Raw genomic sequence first — 24700 nt, 5'->3', positions numbered from 1 at the left:
AGAGCCTGGGTCCTCACACCCCAGCCTCTGTCCTCCCGGCTGAGCGTGCTCAAGGCCTGGCCCGCGCACTGCTGTCATGGGACCAGTGGCTTCACTTCTTGGACCCAGGGACAGGGTGGGCGGAAGAAGCTAGTTGGTCCAGACTGTGGGATCTGTCATCCAGTCCTGGAGCAGTGCCAGGCAGGGAGGCTCCCCTGTACCCCAGCTTCCTCGGGGTGGGCTTCTCACAGGAGACACCTGGCCCACTCTGAGCGGAAGGGTGGCCTGAAACTGGCAAGTTCGAGTGGCTGGGCGGAGCCTCTGAGGGTCTGCTGCATCAGGGCACATGGTGCAGTCATGTGGCCTTTTCCAGCTGGGTTTGGCCAGACCTGGTTTCCCATCCCCCACACCCCACAGAAGCATCAGGACCAGGGTCCCAGGGTGGCTCAAAATCTCTGGACAGGTGGCGTGAACAGCCACAACTCTAAGCATAGAAAGCAGCGAGACCCCATCACCTTGGGTGCATTTTCAATGAAAGTAACTTTATTAAAACAACATCATAAGTATTGTTGAACTGATTATTTACTAATCATAAGCATTTAAAGTCTCTTGTTATTTAGTCGCTCAGTTGTGTCCGATTCTTTGTGACCCCATGGACTGTAGACAGCCAGGCTCCTTTGTCCATGGAATTCTCGAGGCAAGGTGTACCATGTCAAGGAATCCGGGTACCTGGTTACAACTGGTGCTTTTGTTCTGTTGAAGCCTCGTGATTATCAACAACTGTAACTAAAGCTTAGTTTTCAGTAGCCCCAGGACACCTGCTCCTGGCAAAGCCCTGGACCCTCCTTCCACCGGGCTCCTGCAGGACTCCAGACCGTCCTTCTGCTTTGAAATGTGTTGGGTTCTCTCCTGACCCCGTCCGTCCTCTGAGAACTGCCAGCTGACCTGTGGCTGGTACTCCCTGCCTCTTGGCATAGACTCGTTCAAGGTCATCTTTTATCTAGCTGGGTTTTCTAACCTAGCCCTGCTGAAGGTAAGTGTGGTTTTCCCCACCTTTTTTTTGAAAAGTGGGCCAAGGCTCCTCTTTCCTTCATTGCTTCTTATGGCCTCAGAGTTCCTCCCAACTGCCTGCAGTAACAGAAGGCATCTGCATCTTTGCAGACCAGACTTGCTGGCCTGTAGAGTCTCCACTTTTTTTTTTTCCCCAAACACTGACAGACTTTATTGTGTTGGGGGTTCCCACCTGTGATCCCACCCCCTTAAGTAAAAAAGTGCATAGAAAGAAGGGATTTAGAAACTTTTGTACAATATCTACATCCTGGGCCCCCAGGACAAGAAGGGGGCGATTGCTGGGTGGGTTGGAGGGCTGGAGGCAGGGCCCTCGCCACCTGCATCTACCCTGACATGAGGGTGGGGGTGAGATGCTCGGGTTGAGTCTCCACTTTGATAGTTTTTGGGTGGATTAATTCATTGCTGTATTTCTCACATGGGCTGTCTGTCCTTTCACACCTAGGTTTTCTTGGTGTATTTTTTATACATCTTTATTTAGTCTTAACATGGACAGAGCTGTGTTCAGCAGAGTCTGAAACCCAGGTGTGTCTCTACCATGAGCGGGCGGCCCCCATCCACAGTGCTGTCTCAGGCCCTGGCAGGTGGAGGCATGGGGGAGGCCTTTAGAAATGTGGGCACCTCCTTGGCCAGACCCTGGGGAGCTCTCACCCAGCAGGGTCTGGGCTTCTGACTGAACTCTGCTGGCCCCCAAGTCCCTGATGGGAATCTGTTTTCTTGTGCCTCAGCATTCCAGTCTCTAAAATGGACTTCTCCAACCACCCTGGGTCAGTGCTCCACAGGGAGCCGGCTGATTTCCTGCACTGAGTTTGGCAGATGTCTAAAATCCGGCAAATGGTCCAGCTGGGTCTGAACTGGCTTTGAGGGGAGCCCAAAGCTGCAGAAAAGCCTCGCTTTCCCCTTGGCCTGTCCGGCCACTTGGGACCTGTATCCCGTCTCTGCCACGGGCTGTCAGTGCTCCCTTGTGACGGAGCTTACACCGGGAACCACCCCTACATCCACCTGTGCTGGCTTTGACCCCTGGTTCTGAGAGCACAGCTCCCGTGCCTACAGCCCTTGAGGAGGCAGGATGGGCCTTACTCCTTCCTGCATGTGTGCTAAGTTGCTTCAGACCCATGGACTGCAGCCCTCCAGGCTCCTCTGTCCATGGGATTCTCCAGTCAAGAGTACCGGAGTGGGTTGCCATGCCCTCCTCCAGGGGATCATCCCAACCCAGGGATTGAACCCGTGTCTCATATGTCTCCTGCATTGGCAGGAGGGTCTTTACCACTGGCGCACCCTGGGAAGCCCTTAGTCCTTCCTGAGCAGCAGCTCATGGCTTCCCAGCCTGATCACACAGTGGGAAGGGCCTTCCGTGCCACACAGGGGAAGGATGAATCTGTGTCGTTGAGACTTGTCTTCGAAACAGCTGGGTGCAGAAATTATAGCTTCCTGGTGACGATCGGTTCCACTTTGCATGGCAACACAACATGTTCCTAATGACTGAATTGCTTATTTAATAGAGAAATCGCAACCATTCGGAAGTTTAAATATAGTCTCCCAGAAACCCAATGAGCTCAGTTCCTGGTGGCGCTGGCCCCGGCCCCATCCCTGCACCTCACGAAGTGTTAGCGACATGACGGCTTGAGAACATTCTCCAGTGTCACTGACCCTGCTGTCTTTGCCGGTGAGTCTCCCCTCTACTTGAATAGAAGAAACTGGTTACATGAAGGGCAATAACTCTACTTGCAGGTTCTGAGTCAGATGGGGAAGAGCAAAGGCAGGCTCTGGCTTATCCCCGGGGCCCCCAGTCTCCAGGATCTAATGCCTGATGATCTTGAGGTGGAGCTGATGTAATAATAAAGTGCACAATAGATGTAATGCACTTGAATCCCCCTGAAACCATCCACCATCTCCCCAGCCTGTAGAGAAACTGTCTTCCATGAAACCAGTCCCTGGTGCCAAAAAGTTTGGGCACCATTGCTCCAGAGCATCACGGGGCCTTGGTCTCAGGTTTGTCTTGCTGGGAGTTCTTAGACCAGAAGCCATATTCCTTAAATGGCCTCAAGACTCACCAGCCTCTCACCCAGCAGGCTGACCACCCCCTAGCTCAGGCCACCAATAAAGACTGGGAGACAGAGAACAGTGTACAAGAGTTTATTTAATTGATATCTGAATTTAGTTCTATCATGTGGGGCCCACGTTACAAGTTCCATCTGGGTCCATTACAACTCTAACCAAAAAAAAGAAAAAACTTAAAAAATCCACAACTTTTTCCATGTCATTAAATATATTCATATATAATAACCATAATATATTAGTATGCATTGGAAAGGAACACTGACCCAAACAATATGTCATGGTCACAACTAAACATTTACAATTCTGAGTGAACAGAACTCCGGAACGCAGGGGGGAGTGGGGAGGTGCAGAGGGGAGGGGGAGCCACGTCCAAGGACGCGGGGAGCAGGACTGGCTTGATTCTGACAGGGGCGAGGCCCTACAAGTACACACTTCGATACCCTTAGGGTACGACTTGGCTATGGCCATGAACCATGGCCCAGTAACCCTATCCATGGGTCTAGTTCATCCACTCTGCAGTCTTCCTTTGTGCGGTGAGACCCAAACATTTTTCAGTTGCCTAAAGGGACCATCTCCTGACCCTCGAGGGGTCTCTCCTTGATTTCAGTCTCCAGCCTGGGGTTAACCCAAGACAGGCTGTACCCATTTCCTGCGGTTACTCTGGGGGCAGAGTGCTAGGTGGGTACCAGAGGCCTGGGGGCAGCTCCCAGCCCCCCCCAGCTTGGACTGCGGGAGTCCCTCCCACTTTACCACCAGGACCTGCCTCACCCTCCTTTGCTCAGGACGGAAGCCAAGCTGCAGGTGAGTCCAGGGGGCAGTCCCCTCATCCTTCTTCCTTCCCTCCACCCCAATCCTTAGCATTACTATGTGTCAGAAAAGCAGGGACCCCACTGTCAGGGGCTCCAGACCCCCCAGCAGGTAAGAAAAAGGACAACTTGGAAATTTCTTTAAAAAAAAGAAAGACTAATCTGGTATGTTTGTCTTCAAACACCTACATATCACAACTCTGGTTAATACACTCTTCAAAATCTAGTTCCATTTTACATCCTTTCCTAACTGTACAAACCGGAACCTCAATTCCTATTTCCATTTCCACCCGGGGTGGGTGGGCGAGGGAAGAAGAGGGGTGCTTTCCCAAGGGGGAGGGTCCTCCTGAATTGGTGGCTGGATTCAGAGGAGCGGTGGGCTGGGTTCTGGCTGGGTGGGGAAGGCCACCTGCCAGAACTGAGCCCCTCCCCGCCCCGAGTTCCTCTCCCCCCTAGTTGACTGGTGGCCCTGACATTCCCCAGAGGCCAGGCTGCTCTGCTCTCGGGGTGCTGAGCCAGAGGGTGAGACTGGCTGAATTTAAAGCAAGATGCATTGCTGCCTGGCGGGCTGCTGGCCACGGAGACCACCAGTGCAAGCCCCCCTCGCGACGGGGGCTGAGACTTGGGCCTGGGGTGGGAGCTGGCGGGGCTGCCATGCCCTCCTGGGCAAAGCAGAGAAGCCAGGCTGGTGCGAACAGAAAGAGGACGACTTCCCACACAGGACAGAGCCTCTCATAGACTGTGAGCCAACAAAACACACCCAAACCACACGGGCGGCGGGGTGGGGGCTGACTGCGTGCAGAGGGCCCTACACTTCCAGCCTAGGGCTCAGAGTCAGGCAGGTCAGTGACCCCTTCCCAGGCCCATTCTGTCCTTCCCCTGCCCCTGGGGGCATCTCTGGAACCCCTCCAGGCAGCCAGACATCCTTTCTGCCTACACCTTAGGACCAGCCACGGCCTGCCTGCCTGGAACCTGGAATGAGTGTACACCGGCCTCATGCACTGCCCTGGCTGTCACCTCTCAAGATATGACTGTGCCCATCCCAGCCCCCAGTTCCTGACATCTGTTCTCCAGGCCAGATGCCATCACCAGGGTCAGCGTCTCAGGGGTGACTCACCCAGAAGCACCCCCTGCAGCCTGCGAGGGAACCAAAGAGGGGTTATAGTACCCAGTGAGGACCCCTGTCTCACGGGGCTGTCATGAAGATAGTGTGAGGTTACGGGGGTAAAGTGCCTGGCACAGAGCAGGTGCTCGGTAAATGGTGGCGGTGGCGATGCGGGAGGAAGCAGAGGAAAGCCAAACCAGGAGGGCCCGAGCTTCATACTTGGTGTGACCCTTCTGAGCAGCCAAACTCCAGCAGGGAAGATGAAACCAATTTCCTGACTGAGAGAGGAGCCAGGCCTCGAATTCAGAGTGCCGGCTAGGGGGGTGGGGGCCCCTGGGCACAGGTCTGACCCCACTAGGGGGCCCGGGAGGCATCCACAGAGGGGGCCGCCAGAGGGGGTGAGGTGCCACCCAGGCCGTACCAGGATGGTGGTAGGAAGCCTCCTCTGTCCGCTCCTTGGGGAGTCAGCAGTGAGGGCCCAGCAGGAAGTGGTCACGGCTTCCCTGGTACCTGGGACCCTAATGGTTCCAGCCCTGCCAGCCTGCGACTTGGGCACTCCCGCGCCTCCCTGAGCCAGCGGAGCGGGTCCCCACTCCAGCCAGCCCACTCCCACCCCAACTGCCTTAGCAGCCTGCCTTCCAGGCCCTTCCCAGCTGTTGACACTGCTGAGGGGCCTTGTGGGAGCTGATGTCATTACACAAATAGTGTCGCTGCCGTAAGCCCAGCCAGTGCCCCCTCCCCCTCCCCTGGAAAATGTCATAAAGGGGCTGCTTCCAACTTTCCAGAAAGGAAACTCTCTGGGAGGTTTTTCATTGGCAATGCCTCCTCCATCAGACAGCTCCGGCGTGAGCAGTGACCGACCACCCGGCGTGGGCTTCTTGGGGGTGTCCCTGGTCCAGAAGCCTGGCCAAGCACCCACCCACCCCAAGCCCGGCCAGGGCAGGACCAGGAGGGGCGTCACTGCTCCGGCTGCACAGACTGGAACCCCTCCGCACCCCCACCACCAGGAGGATGGCAGGGGCAGGTGGAGACCACAGACCGCACGGGGAGGGCTGGCTGGACAGGCCACTTCCGCCTCCCCCGGGTGCCCCCAGACCAATGCAGACGGGAGCCCGAGTTGTCACAGCCAGGGTTCCTGTGGCAATCCCCCAAGAAGGGTCAGGGGAACCAAACGGGGTTTTCTGTTTGGGGCTACGGGCCTGGGGGTTCACAGTTCTCCTCCTCAAGTGCCCTTCTCTACCCATCGCTGCGGCCCACCTGCCCCTGCCCCGGCCACCCTCCCGCCCCAGGGAAACGCATCTCTGCTCTGGAGGGAGCCCGTGAGGTAGCTAAGTCTCGGTCCTCAATTCTCCGGGGCCTGGCCGCCCAGGGGGCTGGGGGCGGGGCCACCGAGGGCCCCGGCCCCGCCCCCACCCTCCCCCCAGCTGGGAAAGCCCCGCGGGCCAAGTCCACGCCGCGGTGGCCGGCCCGCGCCCAGCCCGCCGGCGCGCCGCTGCCTCCGCGCTAGGCCTTCTTGCACTTGCCCTTCTTCTCGCGCTGCTGGAACTTGCGCAGCCGCCGCGCCCACGTGTCCCGCCACTGGATCACCAGGCTGCTCTTGTCCGCCACGATGCCGCTCTGGTCGGGCGAGTCCTCCGCGTTGCCCAGCAGCAGGTACTTCTTGAGGGGCTTGATTTTCGGGCACTTGCAGGCGATGTCCCGCGAGCGGATCCACAGGTTCTGGTCACCGCGGCGGATGCGGCTGGTGCCCTGCTTGTACACGGAGATGATGTTCACCGTGAACTTCCACCAGTCCCCCGCCTTGTCCGCCTTCAGGATGTGGATCTGGACGGCTGCAAGGAAGCACAGGTAGGGCGTGGGCCTCGGCTGCCGCCTGGGCGCCCTGGCTCCTGCCGCCGAGAGGGCCCACGATGGGGCGGCCTGTTTGGTGAAGAAGGAATAGGAGACCCAGTGCTGGGAAGTGACCGCAGAGGGAGCCCCACTGGGGGAATAGGTGTGTGGAGGCAAAGCTGATCCTAGAACCCTGCCTGCTGATACATCTGCCAAGGCCACTGCTCTGAGAAGTCTTACTTCCTGCCTGTGTTGAAGGTGCCACCCAGCCTTGTCTTTGGGGACAATCCCCCTTAGAGTCCAGGAAGACACTATAGGAACTGACCACACCCCCCTGAATTCCGGGCAGAATCCAGCTGTTCAGGCAAGTGCCCTCCATGAGCACAGTGCTGGCCACTGGGGGCGGACCAACGTGGGCAGTACCTCCTGGCCATTTCCAGAGGCCCCACCACCTAACATCAAGCCTCGTGACACCCCCAGCCACACAACCTTGCTCTTAATCTAATCTCAGACTGGGGTCTCAGTGCCCAGGGGCCATGCATCCTGAGCAGCCCTTGAAGGCAGCCACAGCACCTCTTCTGGAGTCCAGGGTCCTTGTACTATCCCCTCCCATCCCTGCCAGGCCGCCCTGTCCTCTGGACCCTCCCCAAGCCCCCAGGCCATTCCCCTCCCTTTCAGTTCTCTGCTACTATTTCCCTGAGTATGGGGGCTCTCTAGCTGAGGCAGGTATCAGAATCCCCTCGACAGCTTGTCACACACACATTGCTGGCCTCGCCCCAACTTCTGATTCACCAGGTGTGGAGTGGGGCCCAGAAAGGCACACTTCTGACAAACTCCAGATGGTGCTGATCCAGGGAACACAGTTTGAGAATCAGTGCCCTAGTGAATGTCAACAGATGCTATTTCTTCAGGATATAAGGTATGTTACAAGAGAAAAAACATTTTTAAGGGGGAGGGGGTAATAGATTTTGTTCAAACCACTAGATGAAATAGTGGTTAAAGTCAAAAAGTTTTCTTACTGCGGGACTTTTCAGAGCCTTTAATCTACAAATTGTGTGTGCCGGCACAGCTGTGGTTTTCCCAAACAACTCTGACTGCAGGGCCCTTTGGGTGGTTATCTCAAGTCACCAGAGCCCCCACAGGGCCTATTCTGGGTATAGGGGACACATACCGTTCCAGGGGCTAAGTGCAGAAGTCTACGCTGTACTAGCTTCCAGCCAAAGGAAACTTGCGCTCCTCCTCCATCCCCACGGTCAGAACCCGGCACCTTCCCCTCCACCCCTGGTCAGGCTGAAGGTTCTCCTAGCAGCTGTGTAGACCTGAGCCCTCCTGAGAAAGGGGCTTGTCTCGACAAGTGAAGACACCAAGACAGGGTGGGCTCAGTGGCTCCAGGAGCCACGCAGACGTGCACCCAAGGAGGGGCCGACAGTCTCACCTGCCCTCTTAGCTCCGGGCGCTGGGCCCACTCACCATGCTGGCCCGCCTCTCTCATGGTCTCAGGGGGCTACTCTCCGGGCCCTCCCCACGCCCCTTCTGTGCCCATGCTTGGCCCAGGACAACGGGAAGGGGCACGGATGGCCAGGCCCTCCGTTGAATCCCACCCTTCTGGGGTGAAGCAAGTGGCGGATTTTCCCATATTTTCATTTCAGCTGTTCCTGGGCATCCTGAACTTTGCACTCCAGTCTGAGGGCTCCAAAGAATGGCTGCCATGGCAACCGTTTCCATGTTTTCGTCACCAAGGGACTCAACACTCAGTGTGAACTCGGAGGAGGGGGTGGGGAGCCCTCCAGCCTGGAGCAGTGGCTGGGCTGTGTGTGTTTGACTGTGCAGACAGAGGTCACCGTGGCAACTGAGTGCCCCTCAGCTAAGCAAAGGAGGGGAGCCTCCCCCAGCATCCCCGGGAGCCCCAGCTTCCTCTCCTCAGGACTGAGCTGAATGCAGAATGAGCCTCCCCCAGGGTGCAGCTGCCGCCTGTGCGGGACCTCAGACCCCTGGCCCAGTCGCGGTGTCCCGCCCTGCAGCCAGGGTGGGCTGTGGCGGCCCAACAAGGATGATGCCGAAGGCACCCCGGAGAAGGTGGCTTTGCTCATCTACTGGTGTTACGAGCTGAACTGAGTATCACTCCCTGCCAGTAAATTAATACACTGAAGTCCTAACCCCCAGTAGCTCAGAACGTGGCAGTGTTTGGAGATAAGGTCTTTAAGAGGTAGTTAAGAGGAAGTTCGAAGGGTGGGCCCCAACCCAATGTGACCGGTGTCCTCAGAAGACGAGGACACAGAGATCAGGACACAGAAACGCACGGAGGGAAGACCACATGGAGACAGAACAAGACAACCGCCTCCAGGTGAGGGAGAGAGCCTCGGGTAACCACTCCCGACAACCCCTTGAGCTGGCACTTCCAACCGGCGAGACTGGGAGAAAGCAAATTCCTGTTGTTTGAGCCCCTCAGTGGTACTTGGTTCTGGCAGGGCCGGCAAACTCATAACCACTGGAATTGAAGATTCAGGATCCGGGGCCTCAGCTCATGGCCAGGTGGGAGGGGAGGGCTGGATGGCCCTCCAGGCCCCAGGGGCCCATCTCTCCGCGGACCTGCAGGGATGACGCCTGGAGACCCCTGCCCCACCTTCCCTGGTCTGCACCCCCTCTCTCCGGGGCAGCCTGCTTCCCCAGCCTGGAGGGGGACCTGGCGGTGGACACAGCTCGATGGGGACGAAGCGCTGGCCCTCGTCCTCCTCCTACCCCAGCAGCACCCTGGTAGCGGGTGGGACGGGCTGGGGGCAGGGCAGGGGCGGGTGGTGGTAGATTCATGTGATTATGCTGGACAGAGTCCACATTTCCGCTGCCCTTGGCAACGCCTCCACATATTACACAGCCCACCAAGTATGAGCTGCACACGCAGTGCACAGGCCAAGTCCCCGCGGTGCACACACGGCTGAAAGTACTCAAAATACACATTGAAACAGTGACCTCAGGCAGACCAACTCGGCCCCCTCGGGGAGCGTGCGGGGCTCAAGACAGTGCCAGGCCGCCACCACCTCTGACGCCGTGCTGGCTGGGGGCCAGGAACAACCGCATCCCCTGGGGGCCCACAGCACCGCCCAATTGGGTCGGGGCGGGGCCAGGGGCAGCTTCTTGTCCACCCTGGTTGCACAGAAAAAACTAGGCGTTGGAAAAGACCCTGATGCTGGGAAAGATTGAAGGCAGGAGAAGGGGACAGTAGAAGATGAGATGGTTGGATGGCATTACCGACTCGATGGACATGAGTTTGAGTAAACTCCAGGAGTTGGTGATGGACAGGGAAGCCTGGCATGCTGCAGTCCATGGGGTCACAAAAAGGATATGACTGAGTGACTGAACTGACTGAGGGGCACGGTCCCCAAGGCTATGTCCCTTACACTCACATGACACTCCCTCCAGGCTAACTAGCCTCAGCTCCTGGGACGTCTAAGCTCCACGTCCATGTGCCGATGTCCTAAACTGGCCAGAAAAAGGGGCTCCAGGGAGGATCCCCCACCCCTTATTCAGAAAGGAGGCAGGTGAGATGACCCTCAGAAAGGCAGATGATGAGATCAGGCCGGGGTAATAAGAGGCTTGCCAAGACACCCCCCACGCCTAAGAAAGAGGGAGGGTCCTGGCACTGAGCTGGGGGTGGGGGGCAGGACTCTAAAGCACAAACAAGGGAGTGGCTAAAGCAGACTGGCTGGAACAGGAGCCTGCCCCACCTGCCGGTGTCTGCCTGCTCCCAGGCTGGGCCACAGTGCAGGTGAGCTGCATAGGTCCCACAGCTCTGCTCCTGTACAGTCAGCAGGCATCAGGTGTAGGGAGGAACCCCCGAGGAGACACAGGTGAGGCTGGCTCCAGAAGGTCCCCCCACCCACGGAAGCGGGGACCTGCAGGATGGAGCAAGTGCCCACAGGAAAAGCAGGGGAAGAGTGCGGCCCCGAGAGAGTAGAGTCGGCCTCCGGGTCCCAGAGGCCAGGCTACACCTGATCTTCTGGCTTCCGAATCCCCAGGGCCCCAGAGCTTTGCTGGTGAGGCTGCAGGCAGGCTGGAACAGGGCCCCCTCAGCAACTCCGGGGCTCATGGGAGGGCCTTGCGCACCAGGAGCCATCCCCAGCCACCAGGGCAGGGCATAAGAGGGTCGGTCTCCTCTGCCGGCCCGTGAGTCTGCCGCCCGGCTACTGGGCACATGGCTCTCCGGCCCTCAGTAGAGGCCCGCCCCTGGCCCTCAAGGGCGGGCTGTGGCTCTGAGAGGGAGAGCAGGGCAGTGAGCACCAGCCCAGGGAGGCAGGGGTCAGCACTGGGCTGGTCCGAGCCATGGGGCCTCGGGCTAGGAGGCAGGCCAGGGGCCTTGTCCAGGCCCATTCCTGGCTCAGCCCGAGGCCCCCAGATGTCCTTCCGGAGGCGCAGCCCTCTGGCTCTCCTTCCCCGGGGCCTCCACCTCCGCAGCGTCCCAGCGAGGCCGGCCACGGTGAGCTGAGAAGTGGAGCTCTGGGCCCCACCTCGAGCTCACGCTCGTATTCCTCCAAAGGGAACCGTGCCCCAAGGCAGCCCCTGGTTCCTTCAAAGCCTTGCTCCATACCCAGCTCCCGCCCTGACCCTGGAGACCAAGCATGGGTCAGCTCCGGACCCCCCGAGGACCTGGCCCTGCCAGCACCTTGGACTGTCAGTGGTAGGAGGCAGCACTAGGCTGACTGCCGCCCCCACTCACAGGTTCGGGGGATGTCTGGCTGGGGTCAAAGCCCCCAGCCAGGCCAGGTTCTAGGACCCAGAACGGCTGCTGGGTCAGCGACGAGCACACAGTTAGTGCCAGCCCAGCCCAGATGGACGACCTGCTGGGTGGGGCCTGGGGCTGTGGCTCTGGGTGGGGTGGGGTGGGGTGGGGGGGTCGCTTCCTCCTCTCCTCAGCAGCTTGGGACACCTCTGCACAGAGGCTTCCTGTCTCCTGGAGGTCTCCTCGATTTATGGGCTGCTCAGATGGGGGTCCCAAGGGGCTTCCCAGCAGCTGTCTCTCCCAAGGAGGCTTGGGTGGGCAGCCCCGGCCTTCCCCACCCCACCGTGCCCTCCTGATGGGCCAGGCCAGCTCGGGACCCATCTGCCTCCAAGACGGCGGCCAGGACGAAGGGGGGAAGGACACCGGCCCCGCAGAAGCCATTAAAAGCACGCGGCCCCATAAATCTCCCGGTATGGAAAGCGTGTCAGGAGCTGCAGCTGCTCTCATAAAGCACAGCTCTGACCACATGTTTCCCAGCACCACCACCTCCCCCCACCCCGCCCTGTGAAGGTCAGAAGCAGTCAAGCAGGGCCAGCCTTGTTCTCGGAGATGCTAACCTGCGGCAGGGGCGGGAGAGCGGAAGGGGTGTGGGTGGGGTGTCACAGCAGCCCCCCCAGTTTTCATCCCATCAGGTGGAGGGCTGGAGGTGCGCTGTGGTCAGAAAAACCCCGGGGCTGCCACCTCCTGCCACACCCACCAAGGCCCCACCTCAGACCTGGAATAAAACGGGGACCTCCCAACTTGGGGTTAGGGAAGGTTCCATCCTCCCCGCCCTCAGCAGAAGTAACAGTGCAACCCTCTCTCTCAGACCAACACAGAGGTGGCCTCAGTTTCCCCTGCCAGGTCCTAGTGTTTTTAGGCTCTGTTCTTGGGAAGCGAGAGGGGTGAGGGGGCCTGAGATGAGCCGACTGCCCGGGGCTCCCTGGAGGAGGGGACATCAGGAGATCTGGGTTCAAAAGACCAGACTCTGGGGATGCTAGAGGCCCTGTTCCCCAGGGAGACGGCCTGGCACCCCCATCCCACAGGCGAGACGAACTCAGGAGACTGGCCACCCTCGTCTGCAAGAGGCTCAGACAGGACAGTGGACTCGGCCCTGGCCCTACATCCCCCAAAGCTGCCCCCCTCCCCATCAGAGGAGCTCTAACAGCCCAGCCCACCCCATCACAGCACAGCCCCAGCTGTCAGAGTGTGATCCCGGAGGACAGCAGAAACCCGCCCCCTGCCCCCCAGGGCCTCACACAGCCTCAGGAGATGCCCCACCACCCACACCTTCCCCCCAGGCTGGCTGCAGCAGTCCAACCCACCCACCACACACACACACACACACGGCAACAGTGGGGCGCTCACTGCCTGCAGTAAGTTCCCCTACGTCGGTTCCCATCATCACTGGGGCTCCAGCCTCTGGGGGAAGAGGCACGCTCACATCCTGGCTGCAAATGCCTACCTGCTCCTCAGAGGGGCCCACCTAAGAGCCCCCCACCACGAGTCCTGCCACAGTCACCTCAAGCAAACCCCACTGCACCAAGCAGCGCCCCTACCCCAGGCTGCCCTCTGGCCATGCCCAGGACACTGCGGAGAGCCCTGTCCTGGAGGGTGGGCGTCCAGCAGGGACTTGAGTCCCCTGTCACCCTGTGAACACCACACTCGCTCAGCTCCTAAAAATCAAACCACCCTCGAAGGACGGAACCTGGAATGACACCCAGAGAAAGGGCCTTGTTGCCTGAAACAGGGACCAAAGCAGATCCTGACCAGAGCTTTGCCGGGGAGGAGCCCACCCTGGGGGTGACCCTTAGGAGCCTTTGAGAAACTACTGTTTTTAAGGCCTCAGCTGCCTCCCCGCAGGTAACCCAGGCTGCTCAGAGGGTGTGTACCCCCGGGGCGCACCCCCTCCCATCGCAGCCTGGGCTTCGCAAAAGCAGGTAGAGCAGCAGGTGGGGGTGGACCCCAGGAACAGCAATGGTGCTGGGGTCCTCGTGCCAAGGCTCTGACCCCGGGGAAGGGGGGCGTCAAGACTCACAAGATCCATCCCCCCTGGGGAGAGCTGCCCATCCCAGCCCTGCCTGGGAGGCGGGGGACGGGGGGTGGAGGGACATGCTCTGTGAGCCTGGACACGGGTCACTGGGGAGTGGGGAGAAGTGAAGTGCTGCCTGTCTGTAGGGGAAGCTGGCTGGTGTCCCCAGGCACCTTGGACAGATCTCCACCTTTCCCCACCCCCACCCTGACCCTCGGTCTCCTCATCTGTGAAATGGGAGGAGACATCTTTCATTAGGTGCCCTTCCCTACCCACACTTCCTTCCTAAAAACAGGACCTTCAGAGGAAAGGAAGCGCCAGGCCTCGGCACCCACAGCTGTGGGGGCGGCAGAGGTGGGCGCCCAGGCTCTGGGCCCGTGGGGAGGGGAGTCGCTGTGGTGGGCAGGGCTGTGCCCACTCCTGCCCCCACGGCGCATGGCAGGGGGCCCCGGCCAGTGCAGCACCCTGCGGGCTCAGGGGCTTCTTGTCGAGCTGTCACTGGGGCCTGCTGCCCGCCCAGCCCAACCCAGTGGTCACCCGCATTCTGCGACCTCAGGCTGACTCATGCTGACCCAGCTCCACATCTGGCCTCCATATGGGGCTGGCACTCCAAGGGGGGAGGTCACATCTGGCTGGGGAAATCGGAGGATCCCCAGGGGGCCAGTGACCCGCGCCCCCGGGAAGGGTCAGCAAGCCTCTGAAACTCCATGCCATGTGCTGCTGGCTGGGCTGCGTCCGACTCTCCAAGCGGGGACAGTACTGGGGCAGGGTGGAGAGGACTGGTCTCTCCCAGCCATCACCACCAGCTGCCACCCGGACCCGGCCAACCACCCTCGGGGACAGCCCCCAGGGTGCTCCTCTAACATCTGTACCCCCACTCCAAGCCCTGAAGTCACAGTCTGCTGCAGACACGGGAACCTGGCCCCCAGAACAGGGTTGATAACCTGCTCCATGTTCTGCCCTTGAAGGGACTGACCCTGATCAGGAACAGCCACTGACCCCAAGGTCAAGAAGAGGAAGGGCAGGGGGTGTGAAGAGGGGGACAGGCCATCATTTGCCAAGAGGCCCCGTGTCCCTCACGAGGCCTCCCTATCACCCCGCTCATCTCATCCCTGGCCTGGGTAGAGGCGCCCCCTCTAATCTATGCCAGCTCCACGGGCATCTGCAGTCCCTCCACCACCAGCATCGTCTCCACTGCTAGCTCGGTCTCGCCCCTCCTCCATCATGGAGCTGCCCGTGACCTCCCTCCGCCATACAGCCAAGCCCACCACCGAGTGGTCATACCCACCCTGCCTCTGCCAGAATCACCGACATCCTTGCCCATCATCTTGACTCCATCGTCTCCAACAGCCCCCCCGCCATGGTGACAATCACCCCAGCACCACAGTGACCACTCCTGCTGTTCCCCCACAGAAACACCTTTGTGGCTTATCAGGAGTGAGAGAGTCAGGGGTCCCATGGGGGGAACCAGCCTTTGACCCTCAAGCAGGGGCAGCACCCATTCTGTTGACAAAGGCTTGGCGTCCTGACATGGGGGGTGCAGGCAGGGCACATAAAGATCTCAGGCCTCAGGGGCCCCAGTCTTGGGCATGCTCCTTATCTTGCTGAATCTTAGCATTCCATCGGCCGGAAGAAAAGGCCTTCCCCTCCTTAGGTGTTTTTGAGGACTCACCCAGGGTGAGAATGAAGACTGTGAGGTGCCCATCCAGGGCCTGCAGAGGAGGAACAGTCACCGGCTTGACAAGGCCTCATCTCTGGGGTTTCTGCCGCCCCAGGAGAGACAAGGTATCAATACTTGGGGGAGGAGGGGTCCACTTAGGTCCCCAGGCTTTCCTCTGCCGGGGGCCCATAAGACAGCACATGTGTGCACACACATGCACACACACACAGCCTCACAAACCCAGTTCCTCCCCACAGATGCCAAGAGGACTTCCGCTTCAAGCTGTTATCCTCAGAAATCATCCTTGAGGGATGGCGGGAGGAAGGCGCGAGACCGATCATCTCATGAAAAGCATTCTGATTTTTCCATCCGTTGGTGCCAAAATGTCTTTCAACAAAGGGGGTGACTAATAGACATTTCTGGGAACGAATCATTTTTCCAAGAACTGGCAAAAGTGAGATGATCTCACCTTTCAGAATACGGGCTGTCTGTCCTCTCCCTCTGCCTCTGCATCCCAGGGAAGCAGAGGTGGGTGGCAGCCCGCTGTGTGCCAGTGTGAGTGGGGCTGGCTCTCTGGTGGCCTCTGAGTGGCTTCTGCACGCGGACATGAACCCTCACCAGCCTCCCAGCCTCCCTGGCCTCCGCCCCTGCACCCCCATGTGCCCTCTCCTCCCATCTCCCCAGCCTGCTCCTGTCTCTGTGTTCAAACACTTTGCTCCCTCTGCCTGGGAGCCTTGCCTTGCCCAGTGAGCACCGACTACCTGGGCTGCCTCCTCCAGGAAGCCCTCCCTCCACACCCTCTCTCTGGAGGATGGGCCAGGTCCCGCTTATGCCCACTGCAGGCTAGACCCTGGCCAAGGAGTCTGTGATCTAGACTGGATGCGGAGGGTGGCGTGACAGGGGCAGGCAGGCCCCCCTTCCATGTGACTCTGGGGGTAGAAGCTGAGGGGTGTCTTGGCCTGAAGTCACTGTCAAGAGGTGGCCTTTCCCAAGAACCCCCACAGTAAATGCCCCAGGGACAGCATCATCCGGCCATCCTGTCTCCACAGACCGAGGTTCTGGAGCCCGGGCTTCTGGATGGACAGGCTCTGCCCATGTGGGAGCTGCTGAGCAAATGCAGGCTTCTTGGTGAATGCTCATGGGTGCACACAGGCACGTGTGCACACATCTCCACACACATGCACACATCTCCACGCACTCACTGGGAGCGTTCTACACAAAAGAAGGGCCCCTCTCGGCTAGGTTTTCCTGAAAAGTTGACGGGAAATGCTACTATACTCGAAAGTAATAAAAAAAACCCCATTTTTGTGCACAACCGCCCCACCCTGAGCCTGCCCACGAGTGCCTTCTCAGCATTTGCAAGGTGAGCCGATTCCCCTAGAGGGCAACAGAGGACTGAGGTGGTCCCGGGACAGGGGGCCAGCGATGCCAGTGGGTGCCATGAACCCCTCCCTGTTCCCTGGAGATGGCACAACAGGGCCGCTCTCCTGCCACACCTGGAAGGACAGCGCATCCCTTCATCGACCTCCACTGGCCAGACCAGGAAACTGAGGCCCAGCCTGGTCCGAAGTCACACAGCGAATGTGGAGTCTTCCTCAGGTTCTGTGGCCAGTGGCCCTTCCCTACCTACAGATGGGAATGGAACCGCCATCCTTCTGGTCCTGGGGTCTCTCCAGACCAGAAAGGCACGGGGCTTGGCCCTCAGGCCTCCCCGACCCCAATTCCTGCCTGCTTCATGTGGCGCCCACCCCCACCTGCTGGGCCCTCTCTCACCAGGAACACGGGCAGGACCAGCAGACCCCAGCCAGCCCAGGCCACTGCTCCAGCCCCCTTCCCCACCACCTCCTGCCCACTGACCACTGCCCGGGTCAGCGGAGACCCAGATCCGGGCGTTCCGGCCACACAATGTCAAGAATCTCCTCAGAGGAGGAAGGGGGCCTGGGGCTGCCCTTCACTGACTCCCACCCCACCCACCCTGCTGAGGTTCTAATTAGCAGCTTCTGGAACATCCCAGCGCCCTAGCTGGAAAGCTGCAAAGTGGAGGAAATGTGTTTCCTAATTGGCTCCCCGCAGGGGTGTCAGTCAGAGACGGGGTAGGGATTATGCAGCCCCCTCCCTGACCCTCCTGGGCCCCCTGCCCTGCTCCAGGCCAGCCAGTTCCCCCTCCTCCTGCTCACCTGGCCCAGGTCTGCGGGTGTGGAAGGGACCCCTCCTCCAGGGGCCCGGCCGGGTGCACAGAGCCCAGAGGGAGACCTGGCCCCCAGCCTCAGAGCAAGGCCTGCAGCTGCAGCCCGGCTGCCCCCTGCCCAGCCACCCTGGATACCACTCACTCTGCCCTCCACAAGCCTCTCCCAGTCCGCCCCCCGCCTGCTGGGGTCTCCCTCCCCAGAAGCCCCTGCAACCCCCCTCTGGACACTTCCTTGTCCTGCCTCCTGCCTGAACACACAGGCCTGGGTGTCGAGCTGGGCGGGCTGCTCCCCGCTCTCAGGTAGCCCCAAGACTGTCATGGACAATGCCGGGGACCCTTTGGGGGATGGGCGGAGCAGCACCAGTCCGGGCCTCCAGGACAGAGTGTGGGGATGAGGACCTTAAAGGCAGGATGAGGGCACCACGCTCCAGACCTCGTCAGCACCCTGAGGGGGCACCCTGCTTCTCTCCTGACTCTGTGGCTCCTCAAATCTTGCCCGGCAGCAGAAATGTGGACACCTGGGCAGTGGGCTGGCAGCAGTGTGGGGCCAGGAGCCGGGGTGGCCGAGGTGAAGTCTGGGAAGACCTGGGTTCGATCCCTGGGTTGGGAAGAGCCCCTGAAGAATGGCTATCTACTCCAGTATTCTGGCCTGGAGAATTCCATGGACTGTATAGTCCATGGGGTCGCAAAGAGTTGGACACAACTGAGTGACTTTCACTTTCTTGGTTTTGGGACGGATGGGGTCCAGGGGATAAACGTGATGAGCGGGCAGGAGGGAGGCTGGGGCTCTGCTGGGCCAGTCAGCCAGCTGGACTGGGGCCCCACCTAGGACACCAGCTTCCCTCAGACAATCCAGGAGGAAGTCCAGGGCGAGGAAGGGAGGACCGACTCAGGGAGCAAAAGGCAAGAGGAGCCCAGAGACTGAGTCCCCGCTCCCCACACACGGCCCTGTTGCCCAGCGTTGGGAGGGTGGCGCACAGCTAAGGCAGGGGTCAGGGAGGGCCCCCCTGGGTCTATAACAAGAGGGAGCCAGGCCCCGTTCTGCAGAGATAGGGGCCTGCCTGCTGCCAAGGGGTGGGCAGGAGAGTCAGAGGGAGCCAAAGTGCCCCCGGAAGTCTCAGGGATGGGGGAGGCAGAATTCAATGGAGGAAAAGAAGTCGGAAAAGAACAAAACAAGTCCAAGAGAACCAGGTGGAAAACAGACCCATTGGGTAATTTTAAACAGAAGTCCAAATTTTCCCTTTTCTCATTGGAGGAACAGAACAGGGGCGGTGGTTAACCCTTCACAGAAAGTCTCCCCAGCATCTCTCTGCTCAAAGGATGCTCCAAACTGAAACCAAACCCACCCTTCCCCCAGGTGGCCGAGCTGTTCCTTCCTCCTGTTCTCTGGGTGGGAGGGAGATAAGGGGTGGCGGAGCGACAGGCCGGGGGTCTCTCCTGTGACCCTAGCTCTCTGGCCCTGGGCATCCGTACTTGGCCCCCAGCCTTAAGTCTGGGACACCACAGGACCTCGGGCCTTCTTCCCCATGTCCCACCTTGCCGTCCTCAGCAGCCGCTGACAGCTCGGGGTTGGGAGCACGGGGTCACCCAAGCCTCACCCCAAACCACCGGGGCCTCTGGTGGCTACTGTCACCCTGGGTCAGAGACAGCACTCTCTTTATCCTTAAATCACCCCAAAGTTTGTTTTCAAAATCAAGGTTGGCTTTTCCCATAAAAGATGCTTTGGGATACAAGTACTTTAAAGGGGCTTTTTTCAGAAATTTGCTATGGACCCAGGGCCTGGCCGCTTCGGAACAGGACGCACAAAACCTACCAGCTGCTCCAGTAATATCATGTACTGGGATACCGTGTGGGATGTGTGTGCACCTACCTGTGTGCACACGTGTGCCTGGGTATATGTGCACACACATGTGTGTGCACAATAAAATGAGGACATTTCAGAAGTTCTCAGGATTCCTTTGGGCCTCACCTTTCTCTTCCCTTTGCTAAAAGGTCCTGACCATTGTCCTCATAAAAGGACACCTTGCATTTGGTTCAAGCATCTGCCCCAATGAGACACCAAAGGCCTGGTGTTCAGGCCAGGTTACCAGAACCCCTGGGGTCTGGGAGGGACGCCATGCAGGTTGTAGACGAGGTCTCAGCACCGGGTCACTGTTCCCTCCCCAGTCCACTTCTTCCTGCCCTGCCACCCGGCTTCCAGGGGACCAGCCAGAGCCACTCTTTACCAGGAGCCCACCAAGCACCTGGCCCCATGCTGAGTGCTTCCATATGACACAGTCGGGCATCACCCCCACATGACAAGGAAACCACAGCTCAGAGACACAACTGGACTCGCCCCAGATCCCTTGCAAGGCACCCGAACAGGGCAGACTAGGAAAGATGGGCAGAAAACACAGGTCGCTGACCCTTCCCCAGAGGTGGCCAGGTGGTGCTAGAAGGGGCAGGGCCGCTGAGAACAGAGCAGGCAAGACCAGGAACACCCAACTGGAGTGGGGAGGTGGGCAGAGGGGGATGGGCAGAGTGGACTTTCGGGTCCAGGAAGCAGGGACCCAGCCTCAGCCCAAAATAGCCAGGCCCACCGGGTCAGGAGGAGGGCCCCAGAGTGGAAAGACCAGGCCCCTGGGTGGGTGCCCAGGCTGCAGCTGGAGTGTCGAACACCTTGGCCTCCACACTTTGGCCTCCCCATCCTGGGTCTCCCTAGCTCCGCCAGCAGACAGCTGGACCATCTCCTCAGGATTTCTGTTTGCCTCTCAGCTATTTGCAGACACCTGCCCGGGGGCTGTGAGGGGCCCCCCTTCTCCCGCAGGCCCCCACCCACCCTGAAGTCAGCCTTGACCCTGAGTCCTGTGAGGTCTGGCCAGCCCAGGCCTCCAGCCAGCTCAGGGACCAGAAACCACAGAGCCGGCGCCCCCCTCCTACGGGCAGAGCTGACGGAAGGCGGCAGAGGAGCGCCTGACAAAGGAGAGGTGCAAGGCCCCCACCTCCAGGGTGCTGGGGTAGATGCTGCAGGAGAGACTGGCAGCTGGGATACTCTTCCCGGGAAGAGAGCCTGAGGTCTGCAGTGCAGAGAGTCTGTGCAGACCCCAGCTCTCGACTGAAAAGGCCCTCAGTGATCCCCGAGGCTCTGGTCAAACTTCCGGTGCCTGAAAATTACCAGCGAGCAGCTTAAAATGCAGATTCTTCACCCAGCCCGGTAGGTTCGTTTTGTGGAGTCAACCCTCAAATCGGCATTTTAAACAGACCACGGAGTTCTCTCCCTTTCTCTGATGCCTGGAAGACTTCTCTTTGAGTTACAGAGCCTCAGGCTGAATGCCCATGAGTACGGATGAGGGCACAGAAGACCAGAGAGGTAAAGCGACTGATTTGCAGCCACACAGCCCCTCAGGGGCAGAGTGAAGCCCAGGAGCCCCCAGTGGCCAGGATGTAGGGCCAGGGGGAGAATGCAGTCCCCACACCTGTGGCCACACACACCCCCTGCCTCTGTGGAGGAAGAGCTGGGAAATTCCCAGGCACAAGATCCATCCCCCTTGGCTCCCGGCTGGTCACAGGGACTCTGGGACCAACACCCACACGGGGCCCCCTGCACCCCACTGGTCACATAGTGCCCTCCCCCTCCCCGGACAAGGGGGCTCTCACTCACCATAGTCCTTCTTGCAGTATTTTTTCATGTTAATCTTCAGCTTCCCTTTGGAGGCCTTGCAGTAGGAATCACAGTCTGCAGGAGACGGGAGAGCACAGACAAAACTTAATTAGGCGAAGAATAGGCTGGCGGTCGGGGTGGGCAGCTGCCTCCCTAAATACCCAGAGGCCACTGATACCCACAGGCCGGGAAGCCCGGTCGGCCATTCAGGGAGGGTCTGGCCCTCTCCAGTAGTGCTGGGACAAAGAGGTCCCCGCCTGACCCACCCCCCGCTGGCCCCCCTGGCCTCCGCACGGGGACTCTGCGGGCTCCTGCATTGTGCCACCCAGGGCTTCGGAGCGCCACACAAATTCCCCCGTTCTTAAGATGCACCCGGAGCCTGATTAAAGCCGATAGAGGCCTCATTGTCGCCCCGCGCCCTGGGTCTGTGTCAGGCGCTAGCTTCCATGGCGAGCAGCCTCTGGCTGGGGTCAGGCCCCAACAATAGAGGTCACAGAGAAAATTAGCAGCCCATGAAGCAGGAGAAAACCCTTTTGGTGTCCACGCTACTGGAGTGTGCAAATAAAATGCCCCACGAAGAAGAGTTCAGTTCTAATGAGCCCCGCCACTGCTGAGAGGCAGGGCTGCTGGGCCTGAGTCTGCAGGGTATCACTTCGGGGGCGTCCTAGCGTCAACCAGGCAGGATGTGGGGGGGCCCCAGGGCCTGCTTCCCCTAGGGGTGGCCTGTGTCCTCCCAGCAGAGGCAGACCTCCAACACCAGCCCCACCAGGCCCTCTCCCCACCAGCTCTTCAGTTGAAAGTGAAAGTCAAAGTTGCTCAGTCATGTCCGACTCTGGGACCCCATGGACTATACAGTCCAGGGAATTCTACAGGCCAGAATACTGGAGTGGGTAGCCGTTCCCTTCTCCAGGGTATCTTCCCAAACCAGGGATTGAGCCCAGGTCTCCTGCATTGCAGGTGAATTCTTTGCCAGCTGAGCCACCAGGGAAGACCAAGAATACTGGAGTGGGTAGCCGATCCCTTTTCTAGGAACTCTTCCCGACCCAGGAATTGAACTGGGGTCTCCTGCACTGCAGGCGAATTCTTTACCAGATAAGGTGATACAGTTCCTCTGCCTGATCCGTGTTCACACATCAGCTGTTGGCATGATGGCCAGCCCACCATGGAGTCCCAATACATCACTCCAGCTCCCCCTGCACAACCACTCAACACGCTAGCTCTCACTGGCTTCTCACAACCCTTCTTTGAGCTGTGGGGGTTACTCCCATTCTACAGATTAGGTATCAGAGGCCACCTGCCAGTGCATCCCAGACAGCTAGCAAGTCAAGGCTGGGCCTTGAACTTGGGTCTGAGATGGAAGGTCACTGTACTCGCTGGAATTGGGCTGGGTGTGTGTCCTGGCGAGGGAACTAGAAAGGTGAAGGGGAAACACACACGACTGCTCCAGAAGCAGGTGGCAGCCCCTCATACTCTAAGGGGGAAAACCCAGGCCAGGGTGGAGTAAGGAGTGATTTGTGTGGGAGCACAGGACAAGGCCAGGCCTCCTGGGGCCCCTGTCACCCCAAACCATCACTTAGATCTGCAGGAATATTCAGAGAGCACCCCAGAGTCAGCCTTTGGTCCCGTGGGAGATGGCTGCCTCCTTCAGGGTCCTGACTAAAGTTGAAAGAGCTCTATCCTGATGCCCTGGGAGCCATGGGCCTGGCAGCTCCCTCCTGCCATTAGGGCACTCAATTAGGAACCAGTCTCAGGAAATGAGAAAAACAGCCCCTTTTCCTGCTCCCCAGGGTGTGAGTCCTTGGACCACCCCCTGTCCATCAGCATGCCCTGCCCGGGGGCCCCAGAGTCCACAGTGTCAGCCCCTCCTGCCACCTGATGGCTGGGTGGCTACTAGAGTCAGGACCTCTCAGAAGGTGGGGTGTGGCGCATCCTGAGAGAGGCCTGCAGTCCACCGGGGACGTTGAGACGCAAGGTGACAGTGACCAAAACCCACAGTCAGCGCCACTGACACCCCCTCCCTCACCCCGTGGCACCGTACCTCACCGCTGGGAAGAGCCACTCTCGGCCACGTCTCTGCCAACTCAGGGGCAGGTGATGCTCATGGCAAAGCCACTGCTGGGGCTGAACCCAGGTCGTGCACTAGTAGCTTGCGTTTCCAGCGAGCTGGATGGAATCCCCGCCTGCTTGCTCCACTCGGGAAAGCACTGAAATGCCAGCAGTGCTGATGATGTCACTGCATGGATGGCCTTGAACCCACTCATCGCTTTTTCATTATTATTTTTTTGGCCCACATCATCAGTACTTGCATTCTGGTCAACCATCTGCCATGCCTCCTCTGTAGGGTGGAATCTCAGCAGCCCCCAGACCCCCACTTCCCATCATGGCCCTGGAGGCAGCCCCTGACAGCACGCCAGCTCCTCCGAGCCTCTGGGCAGTCCCTCGAGGGAGGGACCATGACTCTCATTCTATAGGCAAGACAGTTGAGTTCAGCAAGGCACCATGGTGCTGATTCCAAGTGCGCCCTGCACTGCAGGCAGGAGGGCAGGTGGCCCCTGGGACGACCTTGCCGGGCACCTCCAGCTTCCCCTCCTCCCTTCGCTCCCTCCTGGCAGCATCTACAGCTCTTCTCTTCAAAGCCAAGTATCCACCTGGGCCAGAGGTTGTCCTCGAAGTGTGTGGCATCCATTACTGCCTGATTAGATCCAGCTCTGGACCCCGTGAGACCAATCACAGCCACCCTCGTGAACATCAAAAGTCCGTCCCCCAGTAACCACAGCCACCCACGGGCACTAACCAGGCATGCGGCACTGCTCTCAGCCCTGCCTGTGATTCTAACCGCCTGGTTCCCTACCTGGCTACACAGTAGAATGGCCCAGAAGCTTTTAGGAAAACACTGATGCCTGGGTTCCCCCCAAGACATTCTGATTTCACTGGCTTAAAGGATAACCTGCGTGTCCAGATTTTTAAAGTTCCCCAGGTAAGGCCAATGTGAAGTCAGGGTTAGAACCATGGTCTGAACCGTCTGCAGCTGTGGGAGGTGGGACAGGGCCTCTGCACTCGAGACTTGTAAGGAGGACCCAGGCTGGAAGAGGAAAGGCTCAGAGGAGTGACTGTTGACTCAAACCAGAGTCAGAGGACCACATCGGGCCACTATGCCCTTATAGGAAATGGTGCCAGCCTCAACATGTGCAGATTTATAGCTGTATCTGGTTTGCTGTTGTTTATTTTTTGTGGATCATATGTCCTTCCTTTCTGTCAGCCAGAAATTCTCATCAGGTCAGTGTGTTTGTCGTTGTCAAAGTACCCTCGTTACTGTTGTTCAGTTCCTAAGTCATGTCTCATCCTTTTGTGACCCCACAGACTGCAGCCTGCCAGGCTCCTCTGTCCATGGGATTTTCCAGCCCAGAATACTGGTGTGAGTTGCCATCTCCTTCTCCATGGGATCTTTCCGACTCAGGGATCGAACCCACGTCTCCTGCATTGGCAGGTGAGTTCTTTGCCACTTAGCCACCAAGGTAGCCCCCACATGTCCGCTACTCCCTACAGATTTGCTGATTCTGATTTGGCTGTGAGCTAGG

The 24700-nt window shown here is 59.2% G+C and overlaps 1 protein-coding gene and 1 long non-coding RNA gene across 4 annotated transcripts in view; one reads left to right on the top strand and one right to left on the bottom strand.

The window, feature by feature from the left end:
• Window positions 1-3167: 3167 nt before the first annotated feature.
• The window catches only part of NTN1 (netrin 1), a 206520-nt gene continuing 184987 nt past the window's right edge, over window positions 3168-24700 (bottom strand). For all 3 annotated transcript variants that reach the window (XM_043903824.1, XM_043903823.1, XM_043903825.1), the window contains exons 6-7: window positions 21123-21197; window positions 3168-6851 (exon numbers count right to left, since the gene is read on the bottom strand). In XM_043903824.1, coding sequence (XP_043759759.1) covers window positions 6523-6851; window positions 21123-21197 — 404 coding nt within the window. In that variant the 3' untranslated portion in view covers window positions 3168-6522. The remainder of the gene's footprint in view (window positions 6852-21122; window positions 21198-24700) is intronic.
• On the top strand, window positions 6742-9624 carry LOC122694726. Its single transcript, XR_006341226.1, has 3 exons — window positions 6742-6867; window positions 7645-7768; window positions 8499-9624. It is a non-coding gene; the product is annotated as an uncharacterized LOC122694726 (long non-coding RNA).

The sequence above is a fragment of the Cervus elaphus genome, chromosome 5, assembly GCF_910594005.1.
Source record: "Cervus elaphus chromosome 5, mCerEla1.1, whole genome shotgun sequence".
Classification (NCBI taxonomy): domain Eukaryota; kingdom Metazoa; phylum Chordata; class Mammalia; order Artiodactyla; family Cervidae; genus Cervus; species Cervus elaphus.
Note: the sequence above shows the minus strand (reverse complement) of the source record. Positions and strands in the feature narration are given on the sequence as shown.